This window comes from Phaenicophaeus curvirostris, chromosome 2 (assembly GCF_032191515.1).
Source record: "Phaenicophaeus curvirostris isolate KB17595 chromosome 2, BPBGC_Pcur_1.0, whole genome shotgun sequence".
In the NCBI taxonomy this organism is placed as follows: Eukaryota; Metazoa; Chordata; class Aves; order Cuculiformes; family Cuculidae; genus Phaenicophaeus; species Phaenicophaeus curvirostris.
The window spans coordinates 36,898,901-36,925,492 of record NC_091393.1 but is presented as its reverse complement, the minus strand read 5'-3'; the positions used below and the strand labels follow the sequence as shown (position 1 = coordinate 36,925,492).

The 26,592-nt window shown below is 38.5% G+C and overlaps 1 protein-coding gene across 1 annotated transcript in view; it reads left to right on the top strand.

Annotated features, from left to right (window-relative positions):
• The window catches only part of REV3L (REV3 like, DNA directed polymerase zeta catalytic subunit), a 123,549-nt gene that overhangs the window by 29,396 nt on the left and 67,561 nt on the right, over positions 1-26,592 (top strand). Inside the window, exons 2-4 of the mRNA XM_069851720.1 lie at positions 20,200-20,389; positions 24,249-24,323; positions 25,712-25,872. Of these exons, the coding sequence (XP_069707821.1) occupies positions 20,200-20,389; positions 24,249-24,323; positions 25,712-25,872 (426 nt within the window). The remainder of the gene's footprint in view (positions 1-20,199; positions 20,390-24,248; positions 24,324-25,711; positions 25,873-26,592) is intronic.

Genomic DNA, 26,592 nt, shown 5'->3' with positions numbered 1-26,592 from the left:
CAGTCCACTGCATCGATATGATCCAGTGCAGCAGTGTGTCTGGGTGGGAAGTACTGCTTCCAGTCCACTCTCAGCAATGTGGAGTATGAACCATAGGCTTGTGAAGTAGGAAGGTTTGAATTCCAGTTCCCCACTAGGCACCTTGCATTATCTCAGCCCTTACTAGCTTGTGCTGATCTGAGCCGTATGTAAACAGCTGACCCCAAGTATTGGGTATTTTGATAAAATCTGTGGGTAGAATTGTGCTTTCTCTGTCTTGGAGCTCACGAGGGAGCTCACTTGCTTTGCAGCACCGCTCTGATGGTGTTACCCTGTAGTAACAGCTATGCAAACTGTCATGGCAGGAGCAGCTGGAGCGTTGTAAATTTATGTGCTAGTTCAACCTGCTGCAACTTGTGCATGTGCTCATACTTCCAGGAATGACAGGCAAAACATCGTGCCTGTACTTCGAAAGCATTTGAGCAGTCATTTGTAGTGCCTTCACTTGCTGTGCCTGTCACCATGAGCACTGTCGCAGTGGAATTGGAATTCAAAGCTAAGTGTAACTTTTCTGTGAAAAGTGTCCTTGGGTAATCAGGGTCTCTCTCTGTCATTATCTTACTGTGGGGGAGGGAGGTTAGCGTCAAAGCAGGGAAGGCTGTATTTTCTTCCAAAAGCAGCTGTTAAATGCATTGTTTGAGTAAACTTTAGCTCAATAAACCAATTTCTTAGATTGGTTTGTTCTTAGAAATGTATCTGGTTAATAATTTAGGAAGTGCAGGATTGGGTTCTTCTGACTGCTCCTTACCTAAGAGGAGATGCCAATACTGTGAGTATTCCCACACCGTATAGCTCAGGACGTAAAGAGGAAGTGGCTTCAACCTGCTGTCTGTTCTTTCTGGTTGTTATAGAGAATGCTGTGATGAATGCATACCTTACTCTTACTTAATATCTAGTTCGATTCTTAGCATATGAAGTTGACGTGATGTGGATAGAACTTACTTGGCCTTTAATTCTTTCTCCTCTTCAGGTAAGATAAACAGTGTTTCTTTATGTATAGTAGCATTTCAGTCAGGTGCAAAGCCAGAAATGTTTGGGTTGAATCATTGCACTTCATTATGAATCCATTATTGCTAAGTATTTCTGAGGCTTATTGTGTTTTGGCAGATGCTGTTTCCTTTGTGCAAGGAAGCTCGTCTCCAGAAGTATGTAAAAGACACATGAGGTATCTTTTCAGGCAGTGTTTGATCAGGTTATATCTACAGAAAGATCACGTGCGTCTCTCAGCCTTATGAAGCCAGTATTTAGTAAATAGCAATGCAGTTTGGCATACCTAGCCTGTTTTCACTCATATATATTTTTAGTATATAAAAAAGCAACAGTGTAAAGAGCAGCTTTAGGAGAGCATAGCATCCGACAAGTTTTTGACGGTCTGATTTGATTCAGTACTGCGTAAAATAGAAATAGAAGGCCTTTGCTGTTATTTACTGAAGTAAATCTGTTTGTCTGTGTTAGCGTTGAACACTTCAGCATCAAGTGTACTAATGCAAAATACAGCATCACAATATTTGAAACAGTTATCTTGATTTCTAGAGAGATTTATTTATTTGTGGCAATACAAGTATTTCACTGGTTTTGCTCTGATTTATGGCTGAGTGACCTTCCTGGCACTGTCATTGCCCTTGCCTCTTTCTGAGAGTGTGAGAGGTAATTGCAAAATACCAGTCAGTATTGTTTTGGAAACAAATGTTTCCAAACAGTTAGGCCCATCTACTGAAAGAAGCTCACCCCTTGACCTCAGAGACTTCTTATTCAGTCATGCTTTACGGAACCCCATGTTGTTGCAATACAAGTCAGAACGAATCATTAGAGAAATCTCAAGTGGAATGGAGACATAATTGTGGTCATACAAGGAGCAGCTGATGTTATTTACTCCAGTACCTGCACCAGTCACAGGAGAACTGAACTCTTCTAGATAACTGCCTTCATTTGCTGTCTCTGAAATTAACGTCCTTCATTGAATATTCACTGAATTTATTACTATTCATGCATGTCCTTCATGGACTCTACACTCCAGATTGAGTAAATATCTCTCCTGGTTGAAACCCGATTCTTAAAAGGGAGAATCTAATAAAAGAAGAAAATATTTGCCAGGAGATCGCTGTTTTCTGGTCAGTCCGGATATCAACAGTTTGCCTGTTGTTCCCCTTCTGGCAACGGTTTTCATCTGTCAGTTTGAGGGTTCAGGTGACTTGCAGAAGTTCCTAAGCTACAAAGCTATGCCAGGTCTTCTTTTTTGAGGGTCAAGAGGAGTCTAAAAAATGGGCTTATTTGAGAGGACCTTGTACTCTTTAGTGGCAAACTACCAAACACTTTCCATTGTATTCCTTATAAAGCTTCATAACATCGAATCACTATGATTTGCTTGGCAGTGTATGTTTCTAATTAAACAGTGCTGCAGCTTTGATTCTTTAAGCAGAATGTGTTCCTAAGAAGTCTTTAAGGAGGTGATGCCCATTGAACATTCTTCTCCTTAAGGAAGGCAGTGAAACTTACAGTTCACTTTAAAATTTCATAGATACGTCAAAGAAGTTATTATCTTTGTGCTTACAAAACCATGTTTTTTAGAGGGTTTTTTCCTCTCAGTTTCAGAGGTAAATGATAGTGTGCCTTGTTTCCCATTCATGTTTTATATTGGTGTAAAGTTTTAGCTTGGATGGTAATAAGAAACCTGATTTAGTATAACCTGTTAACTGCAACAGTAGGTGAAAAACAAGGCAACTTTAGAACATAGTGGAAAGGATTGGAAGTTTGTTAGAAGATGCATCTGGTGCAATGCGAAATGTCACCCATCTCTTCCAAATCTTTATGCATGTAACATTCCTGTAAAATGTAGTTCTGTGTTTACAGGGCAGTGAGCAATTTCCCAGCTTCTCTTTCTATTCTGCTTTCTAGCTGTTTGTACATAGTGTTGATTGTGCCTCTGAAACACTGGGCAGGTATTGTCTGTGCAGCTGCTGTTCTAAAGTAGAATTAATAATTTGTTGAAGGGGTCCATCTGCTTCACTCTTCTTGGACTTAGAAGCAGCAAAGGTTGTCAAGCATTGGAACAGACTGCCCAGAGAAGTGATTGAATCACCATCACTGGAAATATGTAGAAGACATGCAGATATGGTACTTAGAGGCATGGTTTAGCGGTGCAACTCGGTAGGAATGATGGTGCTGTTCTTACAACTTATTTATGTTTCCACACTTATCAAGCCTTAGCAGTAGGCATTCTTAGGCACATTTCACTGTTAGGTTCATGTAAACAGTACAGCTTTGTTGACAGTTTAGACACCTGAAAATAATTGTACTCTTTTTTTTTTCCCCAGGGACAGCAGTACAGAAGCATCTTTATGGAGTGAACAGTAGTACAAAGTATGTGATAGAAGTTTTGGAATCAAGTACACATAGTGAGATGAGATAGGGAATTGCAAATAAAGAGCCTCACACATGTAGGTAGAATGCATGGACCCTGAAAGTCCAGGCAGGTAACTCGACAAATCATGTAATTTAAACATGATGGTATAACTACATGAAGAGTAATTTTATCAATATATTCTCTTATGTCAACATACTTTTGCACTGTTTCTTCTTTTGCTGAAATAATAGACTTGGGTCTAGAAAAGTTTTTAAAATTACTTTGACTGTAGTAGCTCCATTTAGACAATCCTTTATTAGATGTGTTTGCATTAGAAAAAGAACATTTACATTTATGCATGTGTGTAGTGTACACTGGGGCCTTGTCTACACAGGTTTGTTGCGCTTTTTATAAGCTATGAACTGCAAATTAGGCTGTTAAGCATATTTTTTACTAGAATAAAGAAACTTTAGAAAATAGCATGTTTTGTAATACGCATCCCTAGAGCTGCACGTCTTCCAGTGGAATGCAGATGTTAATTATTAATTGGTTAACCTCGAATTTCCCTGGAGCAAAAATGTAAGCCTGGTCACATGGCAGGCCACAATGTTGATTTCTATCCTCAGTACTACTTAAAAGTTTTTTTCACAATAGTCTTACTTTTTTTCTGAATGTTTACATTTAATTGGCATTCTTTTGCATGCTTAGCTACAGATCATGATGGGCAAGTCTTGACTTCTGTTGGGAGTATTACAATTAGATTGCTTTTGTTTCACTTTTTAGAGTGATTTGATAAATCCTAATTCTGACACACTAACTAAAAAGTTGCTGTACTGTCCCTGAGGAATCATTGCTTCACTTGTGCAGGTATGTTTGAATCTCCAAAGCTGAGTTAATTTTTTTGTGTTACGATTTCTTTGAGAACTTTTACACACTTTTGTTTTCATTCTATAGATCCTTTTTTATAGAGGACATTCCCCAAAACTGGCATTAGTGTACTTGGGGAGGGAGTAATAAAATTCTTACTGTATGGCACTTCTGTTGTGTTTGTGTTGTCCTTAATTCTTCTAATCAGTTGGGAGTCGCAGCCCTTTTCTGATCAGTGGGTGTTCAGTTACTGTGTCTTAAAGCGGTGGATTTGAAACTGTATTGGTTTTGTTCATTTTGGGTGTGTTTTGATTCCATAGACTTAAAATGTGAACACTTGATTCCACACTTGTCATTTATTTTATCTGTTTACGTTGTCCAATAAATAACAGCTTTGCCAGTATATTTCTTGATTATTTTAAAAAAAGGCAAAAATGCGTATTTCCCCATTCAGTAGCCATTGTCTGAACTCTGATCCAGTTATATTAACATTGATTTAATTGCCCTGCTTTGATTTGCTTTACACTCTGGATTAAATAATTCTTTTTCTCTAATGAAACTCAAGTCATCCTATATTGTTTACAAGTGGTAAAAATAACAGGATTTGTGTCTTGAAAATGAACACCTCCCTTTCTGTGCTATTACTTCTTAGGAATTACTTGCTTTGTCATCTAGTTTGCCAAAACTGTTGTAAAGTACTGGCTGACCGGTGTTTAAGGAACAACATTTAGAGATCATTAATATTTCTAAAACCACTTACAATACTTTTAAAAGCTTTGTGTCAATAACTACTGAAAGGCTGACATCAAAAACGACTGTTTGCTCAAATATTTTATAGCAGTTAGTTAACTGGCATTCCAGTATTTCCTTGTATTTGCAGAAAATACTGCAAATTGTTTTTCTTTTGAATCGTGGAAGGGGGCATAACGTAAAAGTGATGGAGGTATACATACTGTCTAACTTTCCTTCCCACTTTTAAGAATGTGATTGTACAGGATTGTTTCCTTTTGCTTGTAAAGCAGCTCACATCTAGGTTATACTTTTGAATAAGGTTGATGCTGACATTGATCCTACCTTATGCAGCTTTGCCTCTGTGTGTGCTGGTGCAGTAAGTCATGCAATTATGTTGAACTTGGAGAACTGATGTTCTGTTGAAAGGGCAGTCTTTTTTGCAGGATGCATTTTTAGCCAGATCAGTGTTCCAGCTCTGTTCGTTGTGCAGACATCCAAAGTCTTGTACAGTCTGAAAAGAGAAATGGAGAACAGGAGCAGGAGCAGATAACCTAGGCAGCTTAGTTTTCATCTGACTCTATTTAATACTCTGTATAGCTGTGTTATTTCACTTCCTCCTGACTGTTGTTAATGTTAAAAGTGGGTGGAGGAAAGGAGGATAATGTGTCAAACATTGAGGTGTTTTCCATTCAGTTCACTGTAATCTGAAAACTCAAAGATCTAAAAGGACAGTTTGATATATGTTAGGTTCACATTATGCTTTAATAATCTTTTATTACATTTTGAAATGAATTTTTAAAACATGCTTTTATTTCAGCAATAAGTCATAGATCATATTTAAATAAATCTGGCATTTTAACTTTAAAGAAACAACCAGTAAGCAAGTACTTTAACTCAATTGGATCTGTATACCTCTATAATGTAGCTTCTGATGTGCATGCTGGTATGAGAGGTAAATCTTTAGCAATTCAGCTGTAGTATTTGCAACCAACTGCATTCCTCGTTTCACCTTTTGATACACTTGCTCAAGTTGATGCGTGCACATGCTGAACATGCAGTGCTGTCATAAAACTGGCTTTAGATTGAAGTTCATAAGGAGTCTTGTACATTATTCATTCCAGCCACAAGATGACTTGTGCTGCTGTGTTGCTCTTATAGGGCTGGAATTGTATGAGAAAGTAAAGATTCACAACGAAGGACAGCATACAGAAATAGCTGAACCAAATGCGATCGGTAATATGCCAGTTGCCCTTTTTTTGGCCTGGCCTGATATTGATTGACAAGATTAGATAGTGTGATAGATGTCAGTTGTGCTGAGGTGGAACCTAACGTCATCCAGTTTGTGTTTGGTAGTTAATTGTTCTTAGAAGTGACATATGAAAGCTGATGCCATTCTTTGACTAGCAAAACGTGTCAGAATACCGTTCATGGTTGCTTAGTTCTGTATGTTCTGGTAATACCTTGCTGTTTCCTGTGGGAGTGTTATGACTTCCTAGTGACCCTGAACTTCAATAAATTGATGCCTTCGGGTTGAACACATCTACTTTTTCCATATCTAAAACTCTCTTGTTATTCAATGTCCTATTGTTAATTGGCTTGCTTCTTTATAGTGTGTAGTAAAACATAGTAAATAATCGGAGGCCTAATGTGAAAGATCAACTACATCTAGGCAACAAAAAGAGAAACATAAGTTTATGAACCCTTGGAAATACCAGCAGTCTTTAAAGGTGATCTGGTCCAATACTCCTTCAATAAGCAGGGACTACATCCTGTAGTGTGTAGCATATCGCTTAATCTGAGTATTAACATGTTTTGTTTGTTTTTTTTTTTTTCCAGTTGGTCCAACAGTTATCCAGGCTTTTCCTGTTAATTTTTCTCTGAACAAGGTGCTGCATTAAAGAAAAAATAAATACCTGAATGGTTTCTATGTGTAGCGTGACTTAAAAGTATCACAATCATCCACATAATTGTTATCGTAAATATGTGTATACACAATCCATTTTAGTTGTCAGTGGTAATGGAGATAATAAGAATCTTTCAGTAGGTGTAGGATGCATCTCTGCTCCTCAAATTTGAAGATGATTCCTAGTGAGCTGCCTGAGTGGTGTGTTCATTCCACAGTGTCCTTTGAAGAGCATGAACAACGCTTACTATACCCAAAGTATGTTTCCTTTGTCTTCTCTGTTTCTCTGATTTCGATCTGCCATACCCAATCAAAAGATGGGATGAAGGGACCTTCTGAAACATAGTATCCTGACCCTTAGAAGAACAGGAAATCTTTTAGGGCATTAGCAGAAAACTGTGTTTTAGAAAAAGCTGTGCTCTCCTAGTGAGAATTAAACATCTTTTTGACAATGCATCAGTGCTGGAAGGAGTTTGTCACATTTCTGTCACTTTTGATAATATTCTAGTCTCAATCTTAAAATTTTAAGGTCAGATGTAAGGAATACATTTTTGGAAGGTGAGTTGAAAAGTGTTCAGATACACTGCCTGTGTGTCACTGCTGTCATTGGTTTGAGAAAAGGGATAAGTGTGTGCAGAGGGTTCAGATCTGAACAGAGGAAAGGAGTGGCTGCTGTTAAATATTCCCTCTGAGCATTTGTTGCATTAGCTTAAAATGTGAAGTTAGATTGCTGGCTGGTTTGTGTCCCCTTGTTCTTTTTAATTATATGTGAGGGAGAACTTTTGTTTTCAGTGCAGAAAGGTAGTAAATAATGAGAGTTGTGCTGCGCAAAGAATTTCAGCAATTTAAAATATAGTAACTAGTGAGATGACCCTGCAAAGTAGGAATATCTGGACCGGGTAATATTGCGTCAGTGTCAGATACTTCCGAGTAACTCTTCAAAGTGTTTTTTAAAGAATGCAGACATTGCTATAAATACCTTGTCTTGGCAAGTGAAACATCCAGTCTACACATTCTTTACAGCCCATCTGAAGGTTATGGATTAAATACAAGACCACCACGTGAAATGATCTGTTCAAGGAGAGCAGTCTTTGGATACATGCTTTCTGTGAAGTGCTCAAATGTTTATTTTTTTATTGTAGCACTGAGGCAGAAAAAGATCTTGCAGTTCTAATGATGTGAAGAATTACAACAGTGTGTATGTTATCAGTTAACAACTGTGTAATAAGCCTGAGATAAGAGTGCTACAAAGACTGGGCATTCTTTGCAGAAAGAAAGGCTGGAGCAGGCAAAAAGCCATGAAACCCTTCAAGTGCTGCCAAGAGACAGCAGACTTTACAGAAGATGAAAAGAGGGGTCTAGATGACTAATTCAAGATGAGGAAGTGAAGTAGTATGTCACAAAAGAAATCAAAATAGGAAGTAAGATACTTGGTAGTATTGCAAAATGTGCAGAATAAAATAGAAACACCAGCTGTATTACTGAAGGAGCATTCATTTACATTTTTGTAATATGTAGGAGAACAGAGAAAGGCATAAGATCATATTTGAGGAGTGACAGATGCTGTGCTTGTGTTTAGTATGTGTTGACCTTAGTAGCTGCTAAGGTCTTTGTTTACCTGAAGTGGGGGCAAAAAAAGCCCCTGCTTGTTAGTAGCCACAGCTGAGGGTGTGCAAAGTTCTGAGGTCTATATTCACAGTAGAAGACAAAAAGCTAAAATATAGATTGTTTTGAAAGATCATGGATAAATCTGTGGGAAAAGAATAAGGCTAAAAAGAGCTACTTTCATATGGTTTTTGTTTCAAGGACTCTTTTTCTTGTATGAGACTCGTAGCTTCCCATGTCTTTTGACAAGCAAGCAGGCTATCTAATACTTTGGTAAGCAAAATAAAAATACAGAAATAACATTACTGTAGCAAGATTTCCGTATACCATGTGGTTGTCATGTAAAGGAGGAGAATATGTTTCATCAGAATAATAAAAAAACCCAAACTTGAAAGTGCTGGAATCTTGATTTTGATTTTTCTAATGCTGCTGTTGTTTACACTGTTTAAAGCATTTATTTTTGCTTCCACAGTACCTCTTGAGTTAATCCTGAGTATCTATTGAAGAAAAGAATAATTATCAAACAACTGTTAAACTGGAGCAAAGGGGTTAAAAATTATCTGAAGGCAAAGGAGGTGGGAAGATTTGTGCATGTGCGCGTGCATGCATGCATATATGATACAAACTACAGAATTGCTCAGGATTTACATTTCTGTCAGATGAATCATGATTCAGACCAGCAGCTTTCAAAAATGCAGCTTCTGGAAATTGTCTGCTCCCTCTATAACAGCTCTATGGAATTGAATTTGGCTGGGATTGGTTCATAGCAAACCAGAAGGCTGCTATATCAGCTGAAAATCATTTCCCTTGTGTAGCTGGTTGAAGGGTCTTAATAATAAGAATCCTTAGGAAAAACTTTGAATAAGGATTTGAGGTATGTGCAGTCTCAATTTGTAGCATCTTTAAAGAAGTTTCAGTGGATTAGAGTGTTTCATTGCCCTATCTGCTTGCTGCGGCTTCTTTTTACCCCGCTTGGAAACATCTTGAACATTCTGCACCTTTGTGCATAGCCTTTGTTGGAAGGTATGTGAACAGGCTTATCTTTCACCAGTATGTTTTAAAGTTGGTTTGCTGTGAAGGTTAATACTTTCTCCCACATTGTTTAATTATTATGTTAATAAAACAGACAGCCTTTATATCATTGTTTTTTAATTTATGGTGATATGACTAATATACGGAAAGTTTGTGGTTATAAATATGTTAACATTGCATTGAAAGGTTTTATTACTTTGAGGATTGGGGCTGTATGTTGGTTTTTATTAAGTTAAGATGTGTAGGCTGAAACTTCTACTCCGAGTAAAGGTTTAAAGCAGACTTGCAGCTGTAACACATGCTGAAATCTTCTAGTGAGGTTATAGATCACAGGGTAGCAGGTCTGTGTCTGCTAACACTAAGACTTTACTTTGTTACTTTTTCCAAACCTTCTGAAATAGTCCTAAGCTCTAGAGGATGACATCCAGGGGATCATCTCATTTACTGATGATCGGCTAACAGCCAGATTCCCAGCCGGTTGCCTGCTTGTGCCACCCTCACCCTGGTAAGGAAAGGGGGTAAAGTAAACAGAAACCGTGAAGCAACAGGTTGAGATAACAACAGGGAAATGGCTTGCAATTGTGGACAAAACTGGCTCTGCTTTGGGAAAACTAAGTAATGTATTGCCAATTAAAATTGATTAAGGTAGTGAGAAACAAACATTCAAACGGCACACTTTTTCTCTCCCCTCTCCCAGGCTCAGCTTTATTCCTTCACTCCAGACTCCCTAAACCACATACTCACCCCTGCCTTGCAAGCTTGTATGGAGGGTGGCAGGGTGCTGCAGTCGGTACAGAGTGCTATCTCTCTTCCACTCCTTCCTCCTCAAGTCTTTCCGCTGCTCTGGTGTGGGCTCTTCACAAGCTACTGTTCCTTTGGGAATATCCTTGCACTTAATTTCTGGGGTCCTCCATGAGCTGCAAGGAGATAACAGCTCTGCCATGGAGCTGCTCCTCCTCCTCCTTTCTCTGACTTTGATATTCCCTTTCTTAGACATGTTTTCCCAGAGGTGCCCTAGCTTCTTTGAGGGGCTCAGATGTGCCCTGTGGTGGGTCTGCTGGAGGCAGCTGTGTCCCACACGGAGCAGCAGCCAGCCTCTTCCCATAGCAGCCACCTCTCCAGCCCTGCCTCTGCCAACAGCTTGCCACGTAAACCCTGACCTCAGAGTTAGTGAGATATTGAGAACACAGTATTTTCTGGGTCATGAAGTTTCCTGCTACTACTGTTGGATGCCCTGTGGCCCTTTCAGAAGCTTATAGAGGAATTTAAAAGGTGTCTAAAGTAAGTACTCCGGCAGTAAGTTGCTGCTTGTTCAAAAATGATAAGCTTGGAACATGCAAAAAATGTTAAGAACTTCTTTAATGAAATAAAAGAGTATGTGCAATAAGGAGTGTCAAAGTCTTGCAAATTTGCTTATGGATATCCTAAGGACAGTGCTTGTTTTTGTGGAGCATGTCATCTAGCTTTCATCAGTTAGAGGAACAGGCTGACATGAGTTACCTGCATGTGGGAGATCTTAATGCAAATAAAAAAATGAGAAGAATGCCAAGAACTATTCATATAATTAGTTAGCACTGAAGAAAAGAGAAAGAGAAAACAATCAGAATGTGCCTTTGCTTGCTTGTTAATATAAACTTACCTGATTCTTGAGCGTGTCTATACAGTGTATCATTTCTCTGGGATTACACAAGCTTGGTGGTCAGGAATTTATAAATAGTCAACATTTCTGAAAAGTGTGGATGGAAGATAATACCCATGAAAACACTCTTTGCCTTATCACGGTTAATATCAGTGGCATTTGCCTGCCACTTACAGTTAGAAAGTCTTCGGCAATAATTTATGGTGCTTTTTTCTGACTGGCTATCTAGCTGACAGAAAAATGCCTGTTTTCTTCCAGTTGAACAAAAATATTTCGGCTGGCTTTGTCTGACACAGGAAAAGGAGGGAAACTGTGTTGGGAACAGTCCATGTGCATTATAGAATTGATAAGCTTCATGTGAAGGTGAAAATTCCAAGTTCAGCGACCAGCCAGCAAAACTGTCTCCTTAGAGTATGTATGCACCAATTCCATTCATGTGTGGCCTGTATTACTTTTCAAAAAGAGACTAATACGGTAGTTAGAAGAAATCGTGTGGCAGCAACAGGCTTTAATGAAAGCACGTTGAAGGAAATAGAAACAAAAGTCTCTGTGACTACTCTGCCCTTCCTTTTTACTATTGACTTATTTTTGCAACTTTTAGGGGATGCGTTGAAGTATCCACAATTTACCTGGGTCTAATAAATTTGCTCCTTTTGATTCAGCTATGCTTTGGTCAGTGTGGTCTAATATAACCTACCTCAGCTGCGTTCATGTGCTTGCTTTTCTTACTGGAATAGCAGCTTAGCCTTTGCCAGTCTGTGCATGCCAGGAGCCCAAGTATGATAGCTAGAATCATAGAATCACTAGGTTGGAAAAGACCCACTGGGTCATTGAGTCCAACAATTCCTGTCTTCCTCCTTGATCTTACTTTTTTCGATTATTTTTTTAAAACTTAATTTGACTTTACATCTGAGTATTTTGCTTTTTTCTTATCTTTGTTTGACCCCATAGTTGAAGTGGAAGAAAAATTTGTTGACTTATATTTCTTGCTGCACTGAGCCATCCCATAGATGGAAGACTGAGGTCAGAAATTTTTCATATGGTCAGGTTGTTTCAGTTTTGCTGATGCAAAAGCGTTGAAGAAAGCTGGATACAGTTTCAGGGTTTAGTAGTGTGAGATTAAAATGGATATAGGGTACCTAGTATTCGAAGAAGAATATATTCAGTAGTGTGAGTCTAGGAATACAAACTGATCATGAAAGTTTGTTTTCCTTTATTGAAAGATTGCTGAGATGGCATGGCAATATCCTAAATAAGATACTGCTGCTTGTTTGAATGCTATGTCTTCCTAGGTATTGCACGCTCCTAGACCTGTCTTTTTTTTTTGTCTGAGTGTTCCTTCTGTGTGTCTGTCCCTTTAACAGATCTTTCCGCTATGAAAATACTGTTAACATCAATTTCATGAGAAAGTGCATCATCTATGGTAAGCAACATGCCAAGGGCCACATGTGAAGTTTCTCTGGAAAGGAATTAAATTCTTGTCTCTTTGATTTTAGGCTAGGTATTACTTTAGTACGTACCTGGTTATACAGATTTCTACTTTTAAATTACATATGGAAAACTCAGCCCTTCTCCCTCTCTAAGGATCTCTGTATCAGGTGAAGAATAAACTAGTTGTAATGAGTCGCAGACTCTTGTTTTCCTAGTGGATAAGCTTTCTTTTATTTTTTAATTTTTGTGAGAGTAGAGGCGTTACATGTTACAAGGAACAGTTGTTGACTAAAGATTTATAAAGGAACACTCTGTTTGGATTTGAACAAATGTAATTAAAAATTTTTTTATGTCCCATTTACAAATGTGACTGAAATAAGCATTGTCCGACATGTCAGGAAAAAACTGAAAACCTCGACACAAGTATCAAATATTGTATATGAAATATGGCCATGGGCTCTGTTCTTGATTTTGTTTTAAGAATATCTTGCCACTGCAAGACCTTATTATATTAGTCTTGTTGTATGTAAGAATATCCATTGTAGTGTTTAAGACTATAGTGTGTGTAGTTCTGCCTTTCCTCTCGCCTGTTGGAAAAAAACTGACTTGATTCAGGACTCTGATAAAAGGTCAAGAGTTTCACTTAAAGACTGAAGAACTTACGGTAATGTAATGTACTACTAAAGAATTCTTGGGCATTAAACCATTAAACTCTCATGGTTTTGAATGGCATAGCAAATATTTTAAGAGGAAAAGACCTCCCCAAGTTTTGCTAGAGAAGGGATTTGTCTTCATCAAAGTATTACTGTTCTTGTATTAGTCTGTGTGTGTGATTCACTTGCTTTTTGTGAGAGTTCAAGAATTGTGACTTTAATTTCATAGACTGTATTGACGCTAAACTAATCAAGTCCTATCCATTTTTAGTAGCTCTGTTCTGAGTTAATCCTTTAACGATAGTAGAATCGTATCTTTTGGTTTCTAATGACTTTGTTGTACTGCTGCTGTTAAAGCAAGGAAATCCTTTATGACTGTCTAGCCTTTTCTGCATCCTGTAGTGACGTGCTTGATGTGTTTGTGTGCATTCTTCTGCTAATACTGTCCGTGTTTAGTCCCACCGCTTTACGAAACTGTGCTTAAAGTACTTTGAATAGATGACAAGTGTATAAAAAGCCCTTTATCTTCTGTTTTCTGCATACGTTTTTTAATCTCCAGCCACAATTTTCCTAAAGTCTTGGGATTTTCCCATGTATTTTAAGTGCTTCTGCATTCTCCATTTTACTCCCACTCCGTTGTTTTTTACAACAGTCTGAGAGAAATGGATCGTAGTTCAGCAATTAAAATAACAGTTTTAGGGAGAGCTTAGACAAAACTGGTTATTCATTTACATGTAGGAGTGGATTCGGTATACTTGTTCCCCATGGCTCTGCTTAGCTTCTTGTAATGGGATCAGCTTGTTCTGTGTCAGAAATAACACAGCAAAATGTATTTGTATGTAGACCAGAGTTGAACTGTTTTCTGAAGTTGTATTTATATAGTTGTAGTTTTAGTTTTCTAAATACCAAATGAAGTGATGTCTATTCAAGTGTTTCCAATGTTGACTTTCATTTGCAAGGGTTCTTAATTTTGGAACTGAGTATAGAATTGCAGGACAGGAACTAAATGGCTTTGAGTACTGTTTATAAAAAGCTAGTAAAACTGTATCACACCTTTAGGGCGGGCTCTCATTCATTATTGAAAATCTCAGAAGCAGGGTTTTGTATTGTAGAATCATTCTATCTAATGCATAAACAATACTGAGGCTGAAATGCCCCTGAACTAACCCTGTGAGGCTCTTACTAGTACTGCAGAAATCTTGCATTCCTGTCTGTGGTGCTACAAATCCATGGCTGTAAAGCTTTGTCAGTAGCCTTGTGATTAGGTCACTCTAATGTGAAAATGGTGGCTTTGGCTATTTTTTAGGTAGAACAGGTACTAGAACCTAGTGTGTAGTTTCTTTGGAGTGCCTTGACCTCAGTATTGGCTTATAGCCTCAGAGTCCTGTGTATTTTAATATTCTAGTCAATTAACTATGACACCTACATGCTCTGTTTAGACAATCCTCCCACGAGTGGCAGTCTTCTGGAGCTGATAACTGGAGGCAGTAACTGCATAAGCTCTCCCAGTGCTGGTGTATGATCTGGCAGGTAGTCCTCTATGTGTGGAATTGCATCGAGAAGAGATGGACGTCTGTCTTCTCCTTGAATATAAACACAGATTTTAATTTGCTAGCTGTGGTAAAACTTCAGGTGTTCTTTATCTAACTGATTTGTAAACTTTATTCCTGAACGGTACAATCAATACAGGTAGGTCCTTTACTAGTGGTTTTTGCATTTTTCTTCTGTACAGAACTTTGTCTGATTTGATCTCAGTAGAAATAAATTTTTAGAAGTTTAAAGCAAATGGTGATAAAGCACTTCTCTGAGGACACAGGTTGTCTAGCTTGTTATATTGTGAAATGAGATGTTTGTATGCTTGGGTAGGGAATCCAGACCACATAACCTCCAGAGGTACCTTTCAACCTCAAGCATTCTGTGATTTTGTATAGATTGCATCTCAGTTTTATCTGTACCAGATCATCTTGTATGGCTGAGAATTCTGGTGGGCAAAAGACGTCAGTTCTTGCATCTTCTTGAGTAGTTGTTGAGTAATTTTACATTCCTTACCATACTGATTTCAGTTCTCTTAATTATATTAAAGTTTTCCGCCTTAGGGTTGCTACAGATTTTTCTTCTGATATTTTAAATGATATAGTAGCTCAAGAGTTATGCTTGGTACATGTTCCTAATAGTAATGCTTATCACAGAATGGACCTTAAAGATCATCCAGTTCCAAACCCCCTGCCACGGGCAGGGACACCTCCCACCAGACCAGGTTGCTGAAAGCCCCATCCAACCTGGCCTTGAACACCTCCAGGTCTGGAGCAGCCACAATTTCCCTGGGCAACCTGTGCCAGTGCCTCATCACCCTCACAGGAGAAGGTTTCTTCTTAATATCTCATCTAAATCTTCCCTCTTTCAGCTTAAAAACATTCCTTTTTGTCCTATCCCCGCACTCCCTGTTAAAGAGCCCTGCCCTAGTTCTACTGTAGGCCCCTTTAAATATTGGAAGGCTGCTGTAAGATATCCTTGGAACATTCTCTTCTCTAGGCTTAGGCTGAACAATCCCAACTCCCTCAGCCTGTTCTCATAGGAGAATTGCTCCTCCTCTGGACTCACTAACAGATCCATGTCCTTCCTGTGCTGAGGACTCCAGAATTGACCACAGTACTCAGGTGGACCCCCAAGAGAGCAGAGTAGAGCAGAATCACCTCCTTCCACTTGATGGTCACAATTCTTTGGATGCAGCCCCGGGATATGGTTGGCTTCCTGGGCTGTGAGCACACATTGCCAGCTCATGTTGAGCTTCTCATCCACTAGCACCACCAAGTCCTTCTCTTCAATGTTTCTCTCAATCCATTTTCTACCCAGCCTGTATTTGTTCTTGGGATTGCCCCGACCCAGGTGTAGGACCTTGCACTTGGCCTTGTTGAACTGCGTGAGGTTCTCACAGACCCACCTCTCAAGCCCGTCAAGGTCCATCTGGATGGCATCCCTTCTCTCCAGCGTGTTGACCACTGGAGGGCCATCCAATGGCAACAGTATTCAAAAACAGTAGAAGTATTTGTTCACTATTTTTCTGGCTATTTGTGTATATTGACATTTAGTTTGCAGTTTCTTCTTTTTAGAGAAAATAGCCAGGTTGCTAGTTGAGTATCCAGGGTTTTATGTATTGCCTCTTTTCTGTGTTACAGTAACACTTCTTGTGTTGCTTCATCCAGTGCCTGAAAGAGACTTGTGAATAAGGCTCAGCTTTGCTTCTAGATTTCTGTATGTTTACTCATACACTGGGATGCTTGGTCTGTAACCTGCAGATAATTCAGCCATTGCAGATTTCCTTCTCTTAAGAGAGCATGGACTAGAGAAATTGTTTGGGCAGCAGCCTCCTCCTGGCTGATAACCAGTTATCACCACCAGTCCTAGCCTTTACGTAAACATTGTGTTTATTTGTTAATAGGGACATCACATATACTGCTTGTGTACAGAATGTTGTGATACTCATGTATAGAAGGTCCACGATGTGGCCACGGCGTGAAACATTTTAATGGCCTATCCCATCCGAAAACTCTGGGAATCGTTTCCAGGCATCCATTTTTGTACTGGGGAGTTCTGAAGAGAGCAACTGTATAATCATTATGGCTTTTCTGCAGAATCTGCTGTTGGGTGCCATTTCCTTGGATTCTACAGGTATAAAAAACTTGATGAATTAGATGTAAAAATATCTGCTTATCACTGTAAGTGGCTGCTGTAGCAGTTGCTGCTGTTTTAGTGGTACACATTTGCTTCTGCCTGTGTCTCTGAAAAGAAACAGAAACCTAGGATTCATACATTTAAAGCATAAAACTTTACCTTGTCCTAAGCTGAGTTTTAAATTTACATTAATTGCTGAGTTTGTGTGGCCCAGGATCTCTAGTACGTAGATAGGTTTTCTCCTTGTGACTAGAATTTGTAATGGCTTAATGCAAAGTGCGGTTGCTGTTGCTGGGGTCTGGGCTTCAGACTCAACACTTGTGATAGTTTGGTGCATTTTGATGCTTTTACTTAAGTGAGGGGAGCAAATTACTTTGTTCTTACACAAGCAGGGTAGGACTTGTAATGTGGATTGTAAATAAAAATAGCAGTATAACCACATAGCATGGTAAGTGATTCAGTACTAACAAGGAGCAAAGTGAGTGGCTGTATAAACCCACGTAACTTGACAGCTGCTGGCCTAATAGGTGTCTTAAATCAATGGTTTGTTTGCTTTCTTGGCAGAATCAAAAATGAAAAGCAGCTCAGTGTAGGTGCTTTATAAGGTTTCTCTGGAGTTAGATGGTCTTTGGTCACTTGAAAGCTATAGAGTTTTTAAAAGGACTTTACACATAAAGAGGAATGCGGGGAGGGGGCGGAAGGAAATGGAAGGAAGTTTTCTTTGTATGTGTTCTTTTTTTTTTTTTTTTTTTTAATTTTGCAATACCATGGCGTTTCAGTACAGCAAGAACTGTTAAATAGCTGCAGTAGAAATGGATATATTGGTTTTTAAATTTAATGAACTTGAATCAAGTGCTAGCTATAAGAGTGTTATTAATTAATGATTTTGCATGACTTGAAAGGAATTTGAATTTTAAGTGCAGCAAATTTAGACTGTCTCCCTATTCTATATAATCTAGTGCTTTGCAGTTTTGTTTTCTGGGGAACAGAAAGCAAACTCAGAGGAGTTGAGCAGCCATTAAAGCAAAGGTTTTCTTTAAACTGTTATCAAAAAGGACAAGAGTTCATAACTATCAGTGTAAGGGAAAAAAGAAAAGAATGCAGAACAAGTTGGCTGACAAGTTGTAGGTACCAGACACCTGAATATGTAAAATCCATGGGTGGGATAAATCTATATATTTATCAGAAATTCTTAGTCTGTAGCTCCAATATCAAATTTAGTTTGGGGTTGGGTTGTTTGTTCACATTAAAAAAAAAAAAAGCTCCAGTAGGCATTCAGGCAAATAGTAGATGTAAGTTGAATTAAATTTCTCCCTGAATGTGACTCTGATTTGAAAAAACACCACCACCACCATGATTCCTCAACTTAACTGCCGGAAGACCCCAAATACCTCCTCTCTCCCACCCCAAAAAAAAACATTGGAGAGAGGAACTGTAGAAGTTGAAACAACTATTAGTTTTCTGTTAATTGCATCTGGTGGGAGGGGAATACTTTGTTTCATAGTCAGTTTTAAGTACAACCATGAGTAAACACTGAGATCTGTTAGTGACTCAGTACAGAAAATAGTCTGCTACCGTTGTAGCATGCTCCTAGTTAATGACTTCTCCTGTGTGAAGGGAGCAGAGGTTTTCCTGCCATGTAAAGCAATTACTGTACCTTATTTTGCTGTTTTAAATAATCCCTCTAGTTCATAGTTTCTCTTTCTTTAGTTTTCCCGATTTCTGAGGCTATTATTATTTGAGATACATAATAAGAAATTTATTCTCCTGAAACATTTTGAAAGCATGGGCAGAATTCATCGTAGGTGACGATGTCAACATATGAATGCCTGTGTAGGTTGTATTTAAACACTGCTGAAGAGACTGGATGGGGGTGACTTAAAGGAAGAATAAAATACACTTTGGAAAATGGTTTTGTACCATTATCCTTTGAGCAATTTCTTTCCCTTCTAGGCGTTACAGCAAGGTTGGATAAATATTTGAAGAAAGAGCAATACATAGGACCCCCATTAAACATAAAAGTGCTGTGCCATCTATGGTGTTTGGAGGCATGCATTTTGTGGGTGTAAAAATTGGCAAGCCATCCCAATTCTGAAGCTTTATTCTTCCTGTACTTTAATGGACTTGCAGCTGTCTTCACTGGGTGGCCGATGGGGCTCTGATGTGGTTATGAATGACTGTAAATAGTTCAGGCAAGATCAACCTGCTGAGAATACTGGTTGAAAGAAGAGACTTTTGGAAGTCTTTTCAGTGGTCTTATGGACCAGTGAAGTTGTGCTTCCTCTTAGTGATACTTGTCTTCTGGTTGATGAAAGCTCTGCCTTTAGATATTGTTTCACTGTCTTTGCGCAGAGATTTTATCCAAACAAAATGGAAGATGAGATACTTTACCTGTCATTACAGTGCAGTGAGGGTTAATCAGTGACACGTGCTTGTAGTATTTCTCTGTGAAACTTTTCCATTGACCAGTGAGAAGCCATGAATGGGATGGAAAGGTGGTGAGCAGGATCTGATGAGTTTCAGCAGTGCTCTGTTGTATTATGGTGAGGAAAGAATAGAGAACGTGCATTACAGTTGAGAATAACCCCCCCAAAACCTGGCAGATTTGGGAGATCTTGGTCTGCACGGCCTTGTCTGAAGCAGAAGCTCAAGCTGTGGTCTAGCGCAGTGGTTTTCATGGTGTGCTTTTTGATTCTGCTGGTATGGCAGAAAGCTGACAATGAGAAGTAAGCGTGGTGTTAGAAGGCTAGAGACTTGCATACACAGTTAAGAGACCTCTCAAGGATCAACAGATGAAAATGGACTGGGTTTTTTTTTCTATATCCCAACTTATTTCTTAAAACTAGAATATTGAATGCTCTGGGTGTTCTTTTTAATTTCTAAGAGGTTATGTGCTCATGCCAGTGAGGAATGGGAAGAATTTTGATACTGCAAAATTTTCACAAAGGCTCAGAAGTCATTAACTGTCCAACACTGATTCAGTATGCGTAATTATTTTCAGCGAGGTGTGTTATTGCTGCAAAGAAAATTATTAGGATTCCTATTGTATAATAGCAGGATTCGCCACTGTTTGTCATGTAGCCCCATTGCTTTTGTCAGTGAATCAAATGTGAGAACTGCTCTGAACTGGCACCTTTTGTTTGAACTACACATGAACTTGTTTCATAAATTTATCCTGTCTGCAGAACTTGAAAGTAATTTTGAAAAAATGAAACTTAAGGACTGCTTAAATAAAGAGAAATATGTAGGCATTGGAAAATAAACATTTGCCTTTTCTTTTTAGGTCAGAAGACTTGTCTCCACTTACATGGTATCTTCCCTTACCTCTACATACCATATGATGGTTTCGGACAGCATCCAGAATACTATCTTCGTCAAGTGGCATTCAGCATTGACAGAGCACTTAATGTAGCTTTAGGCAATCCATCTTCTACTGTTCAACATGTTTTCAAAGTGTCATTAGTATCTGGAACGTAAGTATGGCCTGTTAAGATTTTCAGTTATTTGTTTTGAAATGGATTTGCAGTTGTACTCTCTAGAGGCACTTACTGTGGACTTGGGTGACTGCAGTGCTTTTGCTTTTTCTTTTCTACTGTTTGTGTTTTTGTACAGGCCTGTACAACTACTGAATAACTCTTGTCACTTTTTTTGCCTTTTATATGATCAGCAGATTTCCCCCTAAACACTTGACACAGCCATTTTTTTTCCTAAACTTGTATCCTAGTATCTATCATTTTTCCAAATCTGTTCCTTCTTCTTTGTCTGCTATTACAGCAGTACTTCCCAGACAGCATTTTCTACCTGTCTGGGTTATTCTAGGTTCCCTGTGACTAGGCACATGTAGCAGGAGCCTAACTCTAGGTCTCTTTTTCTTTGTTCACCTAAGATAGCCCCTTTAGGAAACACATCACAGACTGTCAAGCCGGCAGCGGCATAGGCCATGAAGTGGAGGCTCTGAAACATTAACTTACTTATCAAGCTGACTGTTGTGTTTTCTTTGGTGTAGTCTTCTGTCACTGCTGGAACTACATGCTATTATTGAATGTTAATTTTTTAAGGATTGTCTTAATCACTATTTCACTTACATAACCAAGGACTGAAAAATATATCAGATCCTAGTGAATAACAGGAAGCTGTCCTGGAGGAACACAGTTAATCTATACATGTACTGAATTTTTCATCTTCCAAACAATGTAAATACTAATTTTCAGTACTGCACAGCACTATCTCTTACTTATTTTTTTCATGCACTTTTGAAATATGTTCTTCCTAACTGCTACAGTTAGGAAGATCATCTTTCGGTTCCCAGACAGTTTTAGCAGTATCTTGTAGATGCTGCTAGTAAAGTGGCTGCACTAGCATCTTCTCATTCACGCTCAGCAGGTTTGCCAATGACACTAAGCTGAGTGGGGCGATTGCCACACCAGAAGGATGGGATGTCACCCAGAGGGACCTGGACAAGCTGGAGAAGTGGGCCTGTGCGAACCTCATGAGGTTCAGCAAGGCCAAGTGCAAGGTCCTACACCTGAGTCGGGGCAATCCCTGATTTCAGTACATGATGGGGGATGATGTGATTGAGAGGAGCCCTGCAGAGAAGGACTTGGCAGTGCTGGTTGATGAAAAGCTCGACGTGAGCCAGCAATGTGCACTCATAGCCCAGAAGGCCAACCTGGGCTGCATCAAAAGAAGCATGGCCAGCAAGTAGAGGGAGGTGATTCTGCCCCTCTATTCCTCTCTTATGAGACCTTATCTGGTGTCCAGTTCTGGAATCGTCAGCATAAGAAGGATATGGAACTATTGGAGCAGGTCCAGAGGAGGGCTACAAAGATGATCAGAGGGCTGGAGAACCTCCCATATGAGGACAGGCTGAGAGAGTTGGGTTTGCTCAGCCTGGAGAAGAGAAGGCTCTGAGGAGTCCTTATAGCAACATTCCAGTAACTGAAGGGGCCTACTAGAAAGCTGGGGAGGGACTGTTTACAAAGCTTGTAGTGACAGAGCTAGGGTCAATGGGTATAAGGTGGAGAGGGGCAGATTTAGACTAGACAAGGAAGAATTTCTTCACCATGAGGGTGGTGAAGCTCTGGCACAGGTTGCCCAGGGAAGCGGTGGCTGCCCCATCCCTGGAGTTGTTCAAGGCCAGGTTGCATGAGGCCTTGGGCAGCCTGATCCAATGGGAGGTGTCCCTGCCCATGGCAGGGGTATTGGAACTAGATGATCTTTAAGGTCCCTTCCAACCCGAACTATTCTGTGATTTTTAATCAGAACTTTCTGTTATGCTTATGCAGTAACAAGGAAGCTAACCTCTCAAATTTCTTATTTTTGTTCTTTTTGTGAGAACTATGTGAATTGTAGTGTAGTTGTTCATCTCAACAGTTGAAAGCTGGGCAAAGTAAGCTGCTGAAGACAGTCTTTTCTTGGTCATTGAGGAAACAACAGATGGATTAGGAGAACCTGCCTGTTTTTCACATCTCTTACCTTAGAGCTTCTAAGCAGTTATTACTGAAAGTCAGAAGCTTATTGCCTCAAAGAAACATAGAAAAGCATGTTTTGAAGGATTTTGTTTGCTTGCACAAGAGGCACATGGGAAGCCCCTAAGAGAAATTGTAATATGCTGCCTTCTGTCTGTCTGTCTTTCCTGAGCCATACTCTGCTGGTAGATGTTACAGTGTCTCTGTGGTGAGGAACTTGTATTGTTGTTTACATCTTGGGGATCATCTTGTCCGTTCCCTGTGACATTAGCAGGAATTTTTTTATGTAATAAAGGTGATTGCTAAACCTTTATAGGTTAAGAATAATAGTTTTGTTTCATTAACTTCTAAACATAGTGGAGGTCCAGGAGAGGACCGGAGAGGTGGTAGATGCACCATACCTGGAAACGTTCAAGGTCAGGTTGGATGGGGCTCTGAACAACATGATCTAGTTGAAGACGTCCATGCTCAGTTCAGGGGGGTTGGACTAGACAACCTTCATGGTCTCTTCCAAACCAAACCTTGCTATGATTCTGTAAGTAAGAAGGGACAGAAAATGCTGTCTTAGTGCATTGTAAAGTAGGTGTTCATTGCTAACCTTGGAAGTGTTGTAAATCTTGCTCTTCCCAGTGCCCTGTCAATGTGAGTGTGGATCACTTGCCATGCAAGTGCTGACTTCTTTTTCAGAGTAGCTTTTAATTTACACGCCTAGAGCACATAGAGCTGTAATGATCCAATGTATGTAACCTGTCATTAGGTTTATACTATCTCTGATTCATTATATAAGAACTGATCTCTTCCTTTTCAACAGCTTTAAGTTTGCTGTTTCAACTTAGCTCAGTTTTAACATCATAAACATTTTTTTTAGAAAAGTACAGTCTATCTTTTGGAGATACTAAATGCATGCATATTTAACCATAGAAAGGACAACAGTATTGTTGCTATAGTTGAGCAGTCCTGATGAGTTTGCGTTTAATTTAGGTCTGAAATCCCTTTTACTACTGAACTTAATTTTTTTAGACATACCAGGTAACCATCCCAGTTGTACTTTTAATAATATTTTTGGCAAGGAGATTTGATTTTATGTTTTTTCTGTAGAGGTAACATTTAAATTTATGATTTCCTGAATTTCTGTTGACATTGGTTGCGATTACTGCAGACTTCTTGCATTCTCCCAATGTGTTGAATTATGGCCTGTTTCCTTAACATGCTGTTTTACAAGCATGTTAGATTAGATTGGAATTCTAGATGCTGAAAAGTCAGTAATTCAGTCAAGTAATACCAGAATTAATGCTGCCTGTTCAACCTCATTTTAGTCTCGACATATTCATTATGATATGTGTTCTTTAATTGCATTCTCAAATCCTATTTTCTTCAGGATTCACGCCTCATTTAATGCACAAGATGATTAGTAGTCACTGAAAAGGGGCAGCTATTCACTTTTCTAAGCTGTTCTCGTTGTTCAGTTGTTTATATTGTACAGCCAGGATAGACTCATTTACACCTGATATACAGAGTTTATGTCCTTAAAGATTTTGTTACAGTCTCTATTAGAAAGGCTGAATGCTATTTTTGAAGGAGTCCAGCAAATTTATTAAAAGTACTATTATGATGGTGTGCCATCAGTGTGTATACTTGTGGGGAAATGAAAAACAACATAAACCTGGAAGTGCCTTCTAATTATTTTTCTTTTTTTTTTTAGATCAGGCCTTTGTTTTTCATAGTAATGTGGTGCTCCAGTTTGGCCTGACACATGAGAATTCTTATTGATATGCAGCTTACCTTCTGGTTTTTTTCCATGTGTATTTTAATAAATGCCACAGCGTAACTGACTGACTAATGGCTTTTACTTCTTGCTTACCAGGCCTTTTTATGGTTACCATGAGAAGGAGAGACAGTTTATGAAGATCTATCTTTACAATCCTGCAATGGTAAAAAGGTAAGGATGTGGTGATACAAAACTGGCTGGTTTCCTCACATCTTGTATTAAAAATGTCTTTAAATGTCTTGTATTAAAGATCTTTTTCAACCTTAACGATTCTATGATTCTATAAGAGGTCGATTTTGAAGCAAGATTCACTTACATCTTTAAAAAGTAAAAGCAACAAAATTGTTGTCCAAATTTTTCAAGATACACAAGAAAATTGCTAATTTTTAGCATACTCATGATCTTTTTAAAAGTGGTAGCGTGTTATAAAAGGAAGATCAAAATATATTTGCCTTTATTTGTTTTGTATTAACTGTGATTCTTACACATTTGAACAAACTTCCATCAGGTTATTTTTCCGGTAACTCTTAAGGAAAACAGGAAAAAAATGTAGCTCTTTTTCATAAGTTATGAAGTCTTTTTGGGTAGTTTTTATGTTTTTCAATTCCAGCACCCATTATTAAATTTAAAATATGCTTCTGAAAACTGGATAGTTTTGGATTTTTTTATTAGACTAGCTCTCTACTTCTTCTTGACAGTGTTCTGTTAAATGAAAGCACAGTTGATCTCAATTTTACTGTTATAGTAGTTGCAGTAAGTTGAGGAGGAGTTATTTTTCTGAGAAATCCCTTGTGTTTATAGTATTACCTATTGTACCTGTTTGGGATATTTTCTGAGTTCTAATACATGATCTTAAGATAGGATTGTCTGGCTTTTTTCCTAGGCTGGTAAAATCTTGCATGATGTTATATTTCTGTCTTAATGTAGTCTGGATGCATGAATGATGTGACAGTTGTTTTGAACTTTGGAGCTTCTGATGTTTGAATTAATCCTATCCAAATAAGGACTGACAATTAAAATAATTCCTTTAATTATTCTGTTAAAACTTTATTTTTTTAACCCAGTTTCATGTGCTTAGAAATGCTTTGTGCTTCTCTTTGATTTATACATGTATCCTGTTACTTATTGCACCAATTTATAATTATTCAAATACCTGCGGTTATTTTTTAAGTGTAGGTGTTTAAAAGAGCAAATTTTTTATGCTTCTGTGGAGTTGTTAAAATACTGCCTCTGTGTATACAGTATGTAATTTTAAAATCATTCAGGACATCTTTCTGTTTGTATCAAGGAGAACTAGAGAGGCTTTCAAAGTTGTTATTGGTGTGTGGGCATACAGCTGCCACAGTTTATTCTGTGGAGAGATTTCCCTGTACTACAGTGGGATTGGATCAGCTGCAGGAATAGTACATGGAATAGTATTTTTTTTTTCTTTTGTGGTGGAGGATTCACTGCTGCTTTAAAAATCTTAAAGTGTAAGTTGCAAATATTTTATATTTCAATAAAATACCAATATTGTTGCATTGGAATAATTTTTGGTTTGTGTCCTGATTTGTCTTTAGAGTATGTGAGCTTCTGCAAGGTGGAGCCATAATGAATAAATCTTATCAGCCTCACGAAGCCCATATTCCCTACCTCCTTCAACTCTTTATAGACTACAACTTATATGGAATGAATTTAATAAACCTGGCTGCTGTCAAATTCAGAAAGGCAAGGAGAAAAAGTAAGGTGTTTATTTCTTAAGACCGAATAATTGTCTTGAAGGCTAAAAACTACCGTTTTGAACAAAATGTTGCTACCTGTCAGACCTTCGCCGTGGTTTATGTGGCGGAGTGGGTATTGTGTTCTTCCCCTGTAGTCTGCTTTCTGTGTCAAAACAAAGTCTATGTGTAGCTGTGTAGTCCCTGTGTATTGGGACTGGGGAAGAGTCTGCTTCCTGAAACGAGGTGCTGTATATCAAGAAACACATGTGCTGTTAGCAGTGGACTGTGACCATTTTCCCAAGGTGACCACACCTCTTTTCAAGGTAAAAGATTAAAAATAGTCGATATTTAGTTGAAGAATTTACATGAAAGATAGCATGCTATACTGCTGCTTTAGTTCTTTAATGTTTGTTTTTCATCCCTATGTCAATGATGGGGTGTTTTTTTTTGCTGTGGTAGTGTCTTCACAAAGTTTGTGAAGAGGGAAATCGTAATGTCTTTGGTACTTAGCACTTGGAAAAATGTGGTGTTTACAGAAATTGTAATTGTTCCTGCAGCTAAAGCAGGAGTTGAAAAGAATGGTTGAATAACTTTCTGTAAAAACAAGTATAGGGCATGCTAACTTTAATTTTGTCCCATTATTTTTATTCATATATATTTAGACAGCAATAAATTAGTACGTAGGGTTTTATAACTGTTTCTCATCTAAAGAAATACACGACAACAGGCCACACTTTTTG